Source organism: Blennius ocellaris (assembly GCF_963422515.1).
Source record: "Blennius ocellaris genome assembly, chromosome: 1".
Lineage (NCBI taxonomy): Eukaryota > Metazoa > Chordata > Actinopteri > Blenniiformes > Blenniidae > Blennius > Blennius ocellaris.
Window position 1 is genome coordinate 20,216,711 of NC_137650.1, and position 13,926 is coordinate 20,230,636.

At 37.7% G+C, this 13,926-nt stretch overlaps 1 protein-coding gene across 1 annotated transcript in view; it reads left to right on the forward strand.

Annotated features, from left to right (window-relative positions):
* Window positions 1-13,926, forward strand: part of LOC308139985 (CUB and sushi domain-containing protein 1-like) — a gene marked incomplete at both ends in the record, with an annotated part of 391,623 nt that overhangs the window by 209,498 nt on the left and 168,199 nt on the right. The window contains 2 exons of the mRNA XM_080509617.1: window positions 4,319-4,431; window positions 5,291-5,368. Coding sequence (XP_080365743.1) covers window positions 4,319-4,431; window positions 5,291-5,368 — 191 coding nt within the window. The remainder of the gene's footprint in view (window positions 1-4,318; window positions 4,432-5,290; window positions 5,369-13,926) is intronic.

The following is a 13,926-nucleotide window of genomic DNA, read 5'->3' on the forward strand; positions in this document are numbered from 1 at the left end:
AAACAGAGGTAACCCATGGAGCAATGACGCGGTGCAGGTGTTTTTTGGTCTTGTGTTGAATAAGGGAATTCAGTAGGAGTTCGGTGAGCAACCCACTCAAAGTTTGTTCTGGGTCACAGAAGATTTTAAAAACCCGACCAAAATCTGTAGCTGTCTTGGCGAACACCATTTAGCCACATATCCATTAAAGTTCATCATATCATACCGTTTGTTTATCTAATTTATCAGCTGCTATGAACAGCTGGTGGCATGTCACCAGTTAACAGAGGCCCCAGTTAAACAGAAACACCAGACAGTGATGCACAATCGTAACAATCCACATTTTGTAATATTATGAATAAATATGTAAAATATATACTAAATATGTATTATTTCAGCTGATATCCAATGTTTATTCTGCATCAGGAGATATAGATTCTGTCGAGGATGATTACTTGTGTACGATGGGGAAAATCTCCTTATCGTACACGTTGATGGCCATCGATGACTCCGACCACACCGCGGTGGTGTTGTATTGTAATGGAAAACGAACAAAACTGATTCGAGTACAGGTGAGGCAAGGTGAGTCGACTCGAGTAGGGCTAAGTAGGTTCTAGTGGAAAAGTGACTAAAGTCAAGACATAACCCGAGTGGCCACCAAGGGGTTATATTATTTATTGTTGGCCATTAGACTTGAGTATTGAACTGGTTTGAAAAATCTATTTCAGTGCATCACTGGGCAAATCTAACCTCTCTCCTTCTGTTGATGTGAGTGAATTTTGCTCTCACATCTCCTCCTACATCTTTTGTTCATCAGCCCTCATTTTTCTCTCTCGGCCTTTTAGAGGTTTTTTTTTTTTTCTTTTTTCTCAGGCTTTTATTCTATCTGCTTTTGCAGTCTCTTGAAGTAATTTTTGTCTTGTGTTTATTTGTCTTATATGAAAACCTGTTTTTGCTGTCTATTGTCCATCGTGTCCAACTTTCAGCTGCTGTCTTTCATTCCATCTACACAGCCACCACTACTGCTGCGGAGTAGCTTCTGTTACTTTTCATTGGCTGTGCATGTCATTTTTAAGATGCTCAGTCTCTTCTCTCCTTATTTGCTTCCTGCTTATCCTTATTTTCAGTTCAGTCTCATCACTCTTTATTCCTCCTCTCTGACCTCTCATCTCTCCCTCACTCCAATGTCAGGCAGCCGGCCAGTCCACATGAATAATGGAAGAGATGCACCATGTCTCAGATTTTCTCTCTCTACTTTTCATTTTGCCCTCTCCAATCTGCTCTTTCTAGAAAATGACTTGATTTATTCAATTAAGAGTACCATTTCTAACTGTACATCAGCATGCCAAATGTTGACCCTGCTGAGTAAAAACGAGACTGTTATTTAATACAGTATCACATGATGATGCTCGTATAGTGGCAGGAATTAGATTATTTCAAAACATGCTTGACAATTAAGGTATTTAGCAATGTCCAAATGTCACAGCATTTCAGTGAGAGTTCTCAGCACCCAACAAAAACGAAGATATGAGCAGACAAAACCTGTCACCAGTTTGTCACTCTTCATTTTCTGCTAGACACACAATTGCTTATATTTTGAAGCAGAAACACACCTTTTTATGTTTTCTATTTCCCCCTGTCGTTGCCTGTTTTCTGGAAAAATGAAAATTGAAATGATTAATTTGTGTTTGTGAAGGGGAGCTCAGGAGGTCATTGTCTTTCTGTATTGTATTTCTGCATGTTTAGTCGGATGGCTTTAGTTTTTATGCATTTTCATATCATTGTGGTTACAGCGATGCCCTGGTGTGTGGAGCTCTTTCCCTTCAATCTGCTGGCTGGCGTTATAACACTTTGTGACTAATGACTTGAGTAGGATTGCTGAAGTAGATCATGACAACGAGATACAATTTCCTGTGTTGATATATCTGTGCTAATGAGTCTGAACCTTCAATATCTTCATTGGCAGATGTAACATTTCTACACTTCTGAGGACTGGATGAGATGTGAAAACTTGGATGTTTGTTTATTTACTCAGATACTGTGTGTCATTCTGTGTACTTATGAGTGAGCGAAGATAATTTTCTTCATGAAGTGTACTTGTTCAACTCATCACATTTTTTTTGTTATAGTACAATATTAGAATGGATTTATCAATCTCTCTGGATCTTAATTTGTATTTTGTTTTGTATATGAGACAAGTCGTCCAAAAATCTTCCATTCAACCAAGTGTGTTGTTGGAAAGCTTCAGGAAAATGACATACTTTTGTTAACCATTGTACAAGTACACAGATATCTTCAAGTATAATATTGATTCTCAAAATGTCTCAAATGTAAATTGCATTGTTTTTTGTTTTTTTTCCCTGTTTTGCATGCAGGAAAGGGTCAATAACAAAAGATTGGTTATCTCTGTTGTCTTAAATATCAGCTGCAGTATATATTTGACACATTTTACTGTCCTCTGTTTAAGTTGAGCATCAAAATGAGTGCCTTAAAAATGCCTGTAGCTTCTTTTTATGGGTTCCATTTTTTGTTTTTATTGCACACTAACGCAGATTCATATTTAAACACTGTAAAAACACCACCAGCTGAGTCACTAATAGACCCAATATTAGCCTCCTGTTCTGTAGCAGCATAGTGCGAGAGAGGTTCCGCCTTTGGCCAGGCACTCTTTTTTTATTATTCTTTGGACTTTTTTTTTCTATTTAAATCATCAGATATTTTCTTTTTTGATTCACTAACCCAGCTTTACTCGCAAAGAAAAAACTTAGACTATCCTTTAAAATGAAGTCAATAAGATCTTCATACAAGCCATCTTAATATTTTCAAGCACTTCTCATATTTTATTTCTGCTATTTTTTTTCTTATCTTTAGTTATTCTTGTCTCACTATCTTCCCTTGTCTATTTAATATACCTGCAGCATTATTAAAGGGCAGTTACAGTGGCTCCTGTTGCCCAAGGGAGATTGCTGGAACATTGGCTTCCAGGCAGACACATAATTTCCTTTATTTGTCCCGTTTCACCATTTTTCAAAGATTTTAATTCTTCTTTTCCATTTATGGTCATATTGACTGCCGATGGTAACAAAATGTGCCAAAAACCAAATATGATGTCAGACTCACTATCGACTACCAAGTTATCATTGTGGTGATTGTGGCCTTTATACCAAGACCGCAATCATTATGTGTTTATTTGTTTGTATTTTTTGGTATATTTCTTTTTTGGAAGACTCTGTAAGTTCACTAAATAAGTGTACAACACACATACAGAAAGTATCTTATTTGATCAAAGTTTCATCATTTTTGTTTTTTTTCTCTCAGTCACTTAATCACACAAGTTATTCCTATTAATATTTTTTTCTTTCTTTTCTAAATCCTTCATGAATTGAAGTGGATGGATATTTTTCAAAAACATATGATTTCCAGTGTGAATTGTTCCCAAATGTGGATTTAACACTCAACTGCACGGGTCCTCCTGTAATTCAGGTCTGATCACAATGGGAATGGATAATATCACAATTTCACTATCCACAGTCACATTTTCCATACCGGGGAAGAAATTGCCTTTCTGCCAAAAATCCGTTGAAATTACAGCCGGCCTCCGCTACCTCACAGGAAAGCACTGCACAGTCGTGCGTTCTATATAGGGTTTTATGTTATCATATATAAGAATTCAGATGATGCAATTGCCAGGTAGTTATTCACGCATGTGAATAACTGCTGGTATCGTACTGCGCTTTGTATGATTCAGCAGATTTTATAACCTTTCTCTTGGTCTCCTGTCGATCACATGCTGTGATCTGTAATGCTGCAGCCTGAAATTATGTGGAAGCACTTTCCCCAAATAACTACATATTATTGGATATTGTTTGATACTGTTTTGCAGTCAAAGAATAATTATATTTGAGGTTCCTATCATCCCTGAAGTGAGGGCCTTGATGGCGACCAAAACTTATGACAGATGGTGTTTATATTTAGAAACTCACCCCTTTTACAGATATCGGAGCCCACTGCATAACAAAGTCACATATTCACACTCTCATGACTGGTGTCTGTGTTTTAGTGTGCAAAGGTGGGTATGGTGGATCCACAGCAGCAATAATAGCAGTTTTGTTACATCACGCCCTGTCTTTCCCAGCTGTCTCATCTTGTTGTGCAGTATTCTTGATAGTATGGCACAAATATGGTAAGAAGCAAAAAAAAAATGTATTGCAGTGAAAGTGCCCAGATAGTTATTCCAGGGAGTTATAAAATGTGAATATCAGGCGGTATGACTTTTGACTGTATGCATCAAAATGTTTTTGTTGTGTGTTTAATAAAGTTTAATTCCTTTATTTTTTAGGCTGACTGGTACAACTCTGCCTTCACCAGTAATATCGAGTAAGAACTGGCTTCGGATACATTTCACCTCAGATAGCAACCACAGAAGAAAAGGATTCAGTGCCCAGTATCAAGGTATGTCTTTCAAAGTAGTCATCAGTGCTTGGCTTCGAAAATTAAAGCCAAAATATCAGCATCTTTGAAAATCTTTTTACAAGGCCATCTTTCTTTGGACACATTTGAGAAGTAGTCATACACATTGGATCTCAATTCATATATACATTAATTACTTATAGTATGTATTAGAGACTGGACTACATGATTACATGATTGGACTTGCTGGACCCCTCTTGTCATGTAATTACATGGTTGTGTGGTTTAATTAGTATATTAAGGTGCTTTATAGTTTCTATCTGGTGGCGCAGATTTTAATTGGTAGCCTCCAAGACAAAAGGGTAATCTAAGCTCTCTCTGCCTTTTGCAATATCTTAGTTCCTGTTTTGTTCTTATCGCTTTTTGTTGTGTCTCTCATCCCCAGTTATTGTGCTTTCACCCTTGTCACTGGTGAGAGTGCTTTTCATGCCAATTCTGGTCCTCAGTGGGATATAGTTTGGTTGTAGCACACATTTTTCTGTTTTCCTCTGCAGTGCTGCCACTTAGGAGAAAATAGATGGAATGCATTTTAATGCTGCTTCTCTGCTTTCCTCTTACCTCGTTTTTTCTACTCTCTCATCCTCACCTCATGGTGTCTTTTAATCTCTGCTGTTTTTTTTCCTTGTTCAAATGTTTTAATTTCTGTGCCTCGTGCTTGTGTGAGGTTGGGTATAAGAGATGGAGTATGAGGCACTTTTTTGGATTGTACACACAGTTGATGTGCACAGATTGGTAACTCTTGAAATGAAGCGCTTTAGAAAAGAAGTATGTACGGTGATATGAATTTGATGAAAGAGGATTCACAATTTAATGAATAATCACTGTCTCTTCTTTTTTGCAGTGAAGAAAGCAATAGAGCTGAAGTCTCGAGGTGTGAAGATGATGCCCAGCAAAGACTCCAGCCACAAAAATGCCGTCTGTAAGTACCCTGCGTGTGTGTGTACGTCAGTGCATGCGTGTGTGCGTCTGTGCCCATATGTCATTTAGGAAGCCTTTTCAAATCAGAGCTGAGACACATCTGGACACGCACGCACGCACGCACGCACACACACACACACACACACACACACATGAAGGCACACATGAAGGCACACCATATACACAAGGACACACAGGATACATTCATCTTTGATGTGGCAGGAGCAGTGATTTCATCTATTTTTTAGAGAGGTTGACCTTCCATGAGACAAGAATTAGGACCACACTTTCTTTTTCATCCCCCCTCCATGTGAAACGGTTTCTTTTCTAAGACGACCACTCTACCACCGTCCGTGGTCGTCTTTTCTAAGACGGGCGACCGTGGCTCGGAGTGAGAGGTCCGAGGTTCGATCCCAGTCTACACCGGTCTATGTGTCGAAGTGTCCTTGGGCAAGACACTGAACCCTAAATTGCTCCCAGTGGTCGACTAGCGCCTTGCATGGCAGCTCTGTCCCATTGGTGTGTGAATGTGAGCGTGAATGGGTGAATGAGCTGATATGTAAAGCGCTTTGGGACTACCTCAGTGTGGTTAGAAGGCGCTATATAAATCTAGACCATTTACCATTTACCATTTTCTTCCTATATTTTAACCTACATAGAATTGTTAATTAACTTAAGTCACTACGTTTTTTTGTATTCCCCTACTTTGTTCATTAAATGTTTTTTCTAACTCCTCTCTTCACTACTTTCCCATGCCTTAACTATCCTACATAAAGAGTGACCTCACCTATAGGCTAGTGCAACCGATCACTTTTAAAATGACAATTGTACAATTTTTTTTGATAGTTGTTATGACTTTACTTGTATGTGTGTTCGTCTATTGCTATGTTTCAGATTGATTTATGTATATCTCAATTAATCTATCTTAGAATCAATTTATTTGGCATTTGGCCCTTTTTTCTGGTAAATGTCAACTGGAGAGAAAGCTCAGAAGAACAGAAGAACTCCCTCCCCCTACACACACGCGCGCACACGCACACGCGCACACACACACACACACACACACACACACAGCCCTACCAGTTTGTAGTAGTTGTAGCGGTATTAAGTCCTGATAGGAAGACTGTATATGATAATGTTGGATAATTACCATATTTTCCACACTATAAGACACGCCAGAGTATAAGGCACACCTACATCGATTGACACAATTTACAACTTTGTTTGTATATAAGGCGCACCGCATTATAAGGCGCATGCAATAGACCAGTGGTCAGCAACCTTTATAGCTCAAAGCCATTAGGTTACATTTTCCACTGAATCTAACACCCAGAGAGGTGCACACACTTTATTTTGATAGTCCTACCTGCAGCCTATGCCAGGAGGACACTACACACAAAACCTTCTTCACTGATGGTTGACAACTTACAACTACCGGTAATAAACTAAACTACATGAACTAAGCAACAAAAACACAACACAACACAATTATTACCGACACCACAAACCAAATATAACCCCCAATAATTGCATTTAAAACACCACAAACAGAAACTCCCATAATTCATTGCAGCTATCGGCTGCACTGAGGAGCTCAGGATGCAAGGCATGATGGGAATTCATGTTTTGTGTTGTTGGAGGTTATTGTGGGTTGTTGTTGGGCTTGGTGTTGTGTTGATTGTGTTTATGCTGTGTTTTTGTTCCCCAGTTTAGGGAGTAATTATTTCATCTAGTTTATTTTGGTTTGTTAGAATGTTGGTGTGCAACCATGAGTGATGAATGTGTTGTGTGGAGTGTCGTCTGCTCTGAAGATCCGGTTGCGAAGTTAGAGTTGTCAAAATAAAAGCTTCTGGTTGTTCAGCTGTCAAATAGCAGTCTCGAGTAGAGCAATTCTTCCATATATAAGGCGCACCGGGCTATAAAGCGCACTGGCAGCTTTTGAGAAAATTTGAGGTATTCAGGTGTGCCTTATAGGGCGGAAAATATGGTATATATGGATTATAATGCAGGTAATTAGTCTGAAAAACAAAGATCAAACAAATGTAGACAGTTTCATTGTTGCAATCAAAGATTCTAATGAGTGCACCGTTGCTGATGTTAACTTTAACATAAAACTGATATTTGTTGTTTTGACAATGAAATGAAGAAAGCTCTCTGAAAAGAAACACAAATACAAAGCTTTGTCAAACATCTCTTGATTATTTAAAACATAAAAAAACAATTGTTTGTTTGAATGCTGGCAACCAATGTCGTACAATAGGTGCCACTTTTTTTTCATACTTTATTTTGGAATTTTAAAATAAACCTCAATTGGCTCTTTTGAAACATTTAAGTGTTTGCACAGTTTCAGCATTGTGAAGTGATTTGAACCTGGCAAACCATCTTCGCAAGTTATTGTTTGTAGAGGCATTAGAATAAAGCATTGGAGGATTTGGAAGAAAAAACTGGTCTGATCTCCTGGTTGTGTTTGATTACCTGAACCATATGGGAGGTAAAAACATGGAATCTGATTAAAAAATATTTTCTCTTCAGGTACTGGTAAAAAGAAAAAGAAAAAACCTAACAACTACATTGACCGCAAGGCAGTAAAACAATGGGCATAATCAGACATGTGATGAATGTCTTCACTGTTTCTGACAACATACATATTTCTTGGCAGATGGTAGATGCCTCCACAACAGTATTCAGATCATGTGACACAGACTTTTAATTATCATGAAGCCCAAAATTATACTTCATCCATTCCTTAGCATTTAGCTTCATAATAAAACCTTCATCAATAAATATGCTGATTTATACGCTCAGCCAAGCATGCGCCGCTGCAATTAACATTAGTGTGTGCTGTGTGCACGTGTGTGTGCGTGCGTGCCGCTGAATTAAAATTCAAACTGGCATTCTCTCTGTGTATTTGAGTATGTGAGGATTTCCTGGGGCAAATCAGTTTATTAAATTTATCAATGATGTTGTGCTTGGTGACAGATCCAGATCTCACTGTCCTGTACACACCGTTTTCTTGTGTTTTACACATACTGTTCCTTCACTCAAGTAAACATACATACACACATACAAACTATGTTCCGTGCCAAGAGGATCCCTGTGGTCAGTTTGCTGAGTCCAAAGCTACTGCTTTTCCTTGTAACAAGGAGTACCAGCTTACCAAAACATTGGACTGTAAAGTAGCTCTCTTTTCATGAGCGCCTGTGGTGGGTCTTTTATTTCTGGCTGCAGTGTAAATGTTTAAACTCATTTGCTTTGTTTCCTGAGAAATGTAATATTCTGCATTTGTCCTAACACTATGTTTACTTAAAGCAAAGCTGACTTAAGGAGTAGCAAAATGTTTATGCAGAACTCAGTGGTGATCCAAAGACCTTTATTTATGTTTTACCCTTGCTGGTTTACATCTTACTGCACATTTACCTCCGTTCATGAAACTGCTGATGATACGTGGATACATGCTGAAGCACTCTCAAATGTATTTTTCCCATCTATAAAATTATTGTTGCACGGAGGCAAATGGGTTTTGTTATCTGTAATCATTATGTGGAGCCAAAGCATGATGATAATAACTGTTAACTGTGTAACCCAGGGATCTCTTATGCTTTTGCAGCTCTGGACACAAATAGGGAATTTTGTTTCCTGCCATGGGAGCCATACTCATTAAAAACATGCAAGCGTTTTTGTCATGGGGACTAAAAATGAGTGAATGTGGGTTTTCACATTGGCCTTATTGAGGTTGCCCCCATGGTAGGCCATCAGACCGGCAACTACAGTCATTAAGCTATTAAAAAGCAAGTGAAGCCAGTGTCCACCCTTGGTCCTGGACTGGTCTTCAAACAACAAGTCTGAGCATTGTATGACTCCCAGTGGTGGTATTATGGCTCTATGGTAGAGATGTGCAATATATAATCATTACAACGAATCAGAGACGGATGGTAATGAGTTTTCCCTGTCTAGAGGATGGAGTGCTTATGAATCATAATCTAAAAGACTGTCTGTATCTCTCTCGCTGTGTCTTGCCTGTTTTATAGTATGGTCCAGTACACACACTCACACGGGAGGTTTAAATAAGTTTCCAAATGATCTGTTTCCATTTAATTCTTACTCAAAATATTGATTAAAACTCTCATGTCAAGATGTGATTAAATAATATGAAATAAGATCATGAAAAGTCAAATGTTTCCAGTTATTGTTAAGAAGAACAGTATGAAATGATTCAGAAGAGAGCAACATGCCATGCTGTTACCCTTTCTCAGCAGTAACATTAGCTGACTGCTGAGCATGTGTCATAATTATAGAGAGGCTGAGAGATTGTGATTAAGAAGTTTTACTCCCTAGACAATGACCTAGAACTGTAATGAATCATCATTGTGGAGAATATGATTTAGATTCAGTGTTCCCCCCCCCCCCAGAATTGTCAGGTAAGGTGGTGCTGCGCTGCAGAAAGGAAAGGATGTACAACATTCATACATTTAAGAAAGCGTCATAGTCACAAAGTTTGTTAGCATTAAGCTATTATAATATTATTGTGTTTAAAAACACTTTGTTCCATACCATTTGTTTTTATACGGGCAAACTGAACAAAATTACGCTGTGATAGATGGTTGCAGATATTTGGGTTGATTGACCCTGTGGGCATGAGGAGGCGGAGGAGAGAGAGGGAGCCGAGTGGATAAGAGGCAACGAGAAGAGGAGAGAGGAAGAGAGCATATCAACAGACTGCACTCCACACATTTCTCTCTTCGTTCGGCAGGTATCTGAAGAGCACCTCAAAAGCTCTTACCTAAAATGTATGTCAGCTGACGCGCGCATACACACACACACACACACACACACACACACACACACACACACACACACACACACACACACACACACACACACACACACACACACACATATATTTTATTTTATTTTAATTTTTTTGGTTAACAACAATTAAAAGCCTGTCTGTAAAAGCATTGCTCGTATCAACCAATTGTGCTAAATCCACGCCAAACAATCCAGATCCATACAACAGCCAAAACAAATCACATGAATCATATTATAAGCTTTCATTTATTTAAATATATGAGAAACTGTAATATTGTCAATACTTCAAAATACAGTTGTAGAGTTTAGGGGGAAATTACATTTCATTTCTTTTTTTTTTTTTACAATGCTCTTAACTTATCATTTATCTTATCTTAATACTATGGTAGTCTCCCAATGTAATCAACACATAAGCTTGACAGCACACAACGCCACTACATGTTGAATGAATAATCCAGCAGCATCCATCAAGAGGAAACACCACTATTATGGTGCATTAATATTGCTGAATTGTGTCAGATTGAAATTAGTGTTGAAGAGTCATTAAGTACTAATCATCAGCAATGCAATTTGTAATTTCAGGTATTCTAAAGAGTATTGTAAAGTAACATGAAATGAGAACCAAGTCAGAGAAAAGGCAACACAAATTATGTAATTCCACTTTAGCGGCGACTACGAGAAAATTATTGAGATACTTTTTAGAGTCTTTAGATTATGACTTGAAAAACGTTGCAGCACAAATGGGCATAAAGTGAGGGAAGTCTGGAAATTAGCGCAGACGACAGGAACAAGTGAGTAGTCAACATTAAGCACATGTCAGCAACACACTTTTTTTTTTCTTCTACAAAATTCCTAAAAAAAGTTGTCTTCATGAGATAAAAGGTTTGGTGAAAATGCTTTGATGATGTGGTGAAATGACCATACCATCATAAGCCCGTGTTTAAATGTTTAATAGCCTTTTAAGTGCAAATGTGGGATTAAGTCAGCTTCAGGATTTTCAACGTTAGTGCAGCAGCAATATTAGTCGGCTGCTTTTCTAAAACAATCTCATGTTGTTTGCATCAGTTGGATTTGTTTCTGCTATATGAACCTTTGTATTTGATGCCAATGAAAGCTATTTGAACATGAGTGGGAGATTGTGAAAGTGAAAATGCGTTTTTGAGTGTGTTTGTGGGGTGAGTTTTTGGACAGAACATCAAAACCACTGCAGAGCAATGAGACAGCTCGTTCTGTTTGCATCATATCTCACGCAAACATGCATACACTCTGTCTATACACTCCCAGCAGCTCGGCACAAACACACACACGCACGAGTCATTCATCCATCTTTAATGCTCGGATGCGCAAAACTTTGGTATTCCATGTAAATTGCTGCTAATGTGCAAGAAAAAAAAAAGAGCATGGAACACAAAAGAAAAAAGAGACTGAGTGGAAGCAGATGAGGAAAATAGAAGGAGCGAGTGAGAATATTTCAGGAAACGATGCTTGGAAAGATAAACACAGACACATAGGTTTGATAAGCGTCTTTTTTCAGGTCTTAATTCAAAACCTTCTAGAATATTCCCTGATTTTCAAGGTTGTGCTCATTTTGTAGATTTTTATTTGTCCTTATTTTCTTCCTTTTCCCTCATTTTTTCATGTCTTGCTCACCATCATTATTCATCCACAGACTTCCATTAAGACAGAGCTGGTCTGGACTAGTTTTTATCATGTTGTCTGGTCTCATTTACATTTACATTAGGATTTAAGCATGCAGCAGATGCTCCCAGCCAGAGCAAAGTCCAAAACAAAATGTGTCATGTGTTTCAGTGTTGCACTTTTTCCTTGACCTGATCATGCAGATAGATGAGACAAACAGAGGCGAGAATGAGATGCTAAAAAGTGTGAACTGAGGATAACTCTTCTCATTAAATTTCTGTGTTGGTTGAATCTATTGCACTGTCATTTTAATTTCATGCAAAACCATTTATTTTTCTATTAAATTCCTCCTGGTAGACTTTATTAACTCTTCATGTAATTTGCACACTACCTAGTTAGACTTGTTTACAAGTATTACACAATGCTGAAAATTTAAATCGAATGACTGGGGATTATAATCCCACATAGACAGCAAGAATTTCTAATAATATAATATTCAACAGCATTCAAATGTGTCTTGAAAAGATGAGCCGTTTTAGAGAAAATATGATGTTAAATGGATGGATAAAAAACAAAAACAAAACATACACAGCAAAGTGCAAATATATAAACTGAGTCAATTCTATATTGTTCAATGTAGGGGGTGAAAGTCTGAATTCATAGTATAAAAATAAAATAATCCACTGATATTCTTTCCTCTGGTTGAGGTGTTAAGATTCGGCTCTTTTGAAGTGAAGTTATTGTCAATGCTAATTATAATGATAATAGCAAAAACTGTGGAGATTGTTTTTCTTATTCTATTTTCCTCTTTTTTCCAGTTTCCCTGGTGTCTGAACTCCTTATCATTTGCTGTGCTTTTGTGATTCATGTCTTTTTATACCCCTGTCATGTCATCTGTTGCATCAGTATGTGGGCCCTTCCCCACAATCCTCACAAGCTCTGATAATACATAATGAGAAGAAGCAAAGGAGGAAAAAGAAAAATCTGCCCTATGTATTGTTTGTTGAGCACAATTATTACCAAGTAAGATACAGTGGTTGCACCGGTAAAAAAAAACAACACAACAATAATCTATGCTGCATTAGAGACATTATATTTGTTTATTTATTTAAAAATAATTGTGTACGTTTTGCTTGAATAAAAACACATATGATAAAAACTGAAGATGATAACATACAATAATGTGAACTTGTAACATGTTTACTTGCTATATTTGTGGAAGCACTCCATTATTCAACTATCAGTGAAGTTTAGCTCCAGATAAATGAGCTCAAACATTCTATATGTATTTAAAATTCCAGCCGCATCATTGTGAATCATTTGAAGTCATAGAAGGCAAGCATGTGGCATGCTGAAAAAAGCTCCAATAATGATGAAACAAAGGCATGAATTAGGTCTCTGCATCAGTCATGGGCAGGAAATACCGAGTTTTCTCTCATTGGTGAAGAGTCGAAATAAAATAAAGAAGAGGACAGAATTGAATGTAACACCAAGACATTTGGCTGTCAGATTTTTACCACTCAAACTGTTGAGGTTAAAGAGTAGGGGGGGAAAACAACACAGAATATGGTGACATCCAAGCATCGGTTAGTTTTTGCTTATTTTCTGCATGGCTGCCTGTAAAGTCCCAGTTTCATTATTTTATTGTCCATACTGGCCCACAGTCCACCATGGCTTCCTTGCATGCTTCATAGACCTGATGTTCCGGTCTATACACTGGGACATTTGAGTGTTTTTATACTGAGAAATAACTTTCTTTAACATCCACTCAAAATCACATTGCAAGACTTTTCAATCACTGAATGGTATGTTGCTTTAATTTAGACCTTAATTTCAGTGACATACAACTCATGCTACCTTCACCTTCCTTCTTCAGTGAAAATATAAATATGTTGGTTTTTGACATATTCAAACGTCTGTAGAGAATTCATTGATTTTAATTGTTTGTTATCATCATTACATTGCTTTATTCACTATTATCAATCCTTCCTAGATTTTTTTTTGTTAGACTCCCTCAAACTAAAATCTCTGATATGTGGCTCAGGTGCCGCAGCCGCAAGGTTGCAGGTTTTATCCCATTGCTCAGACTGTCCATATGTCAAAGTGTCACTG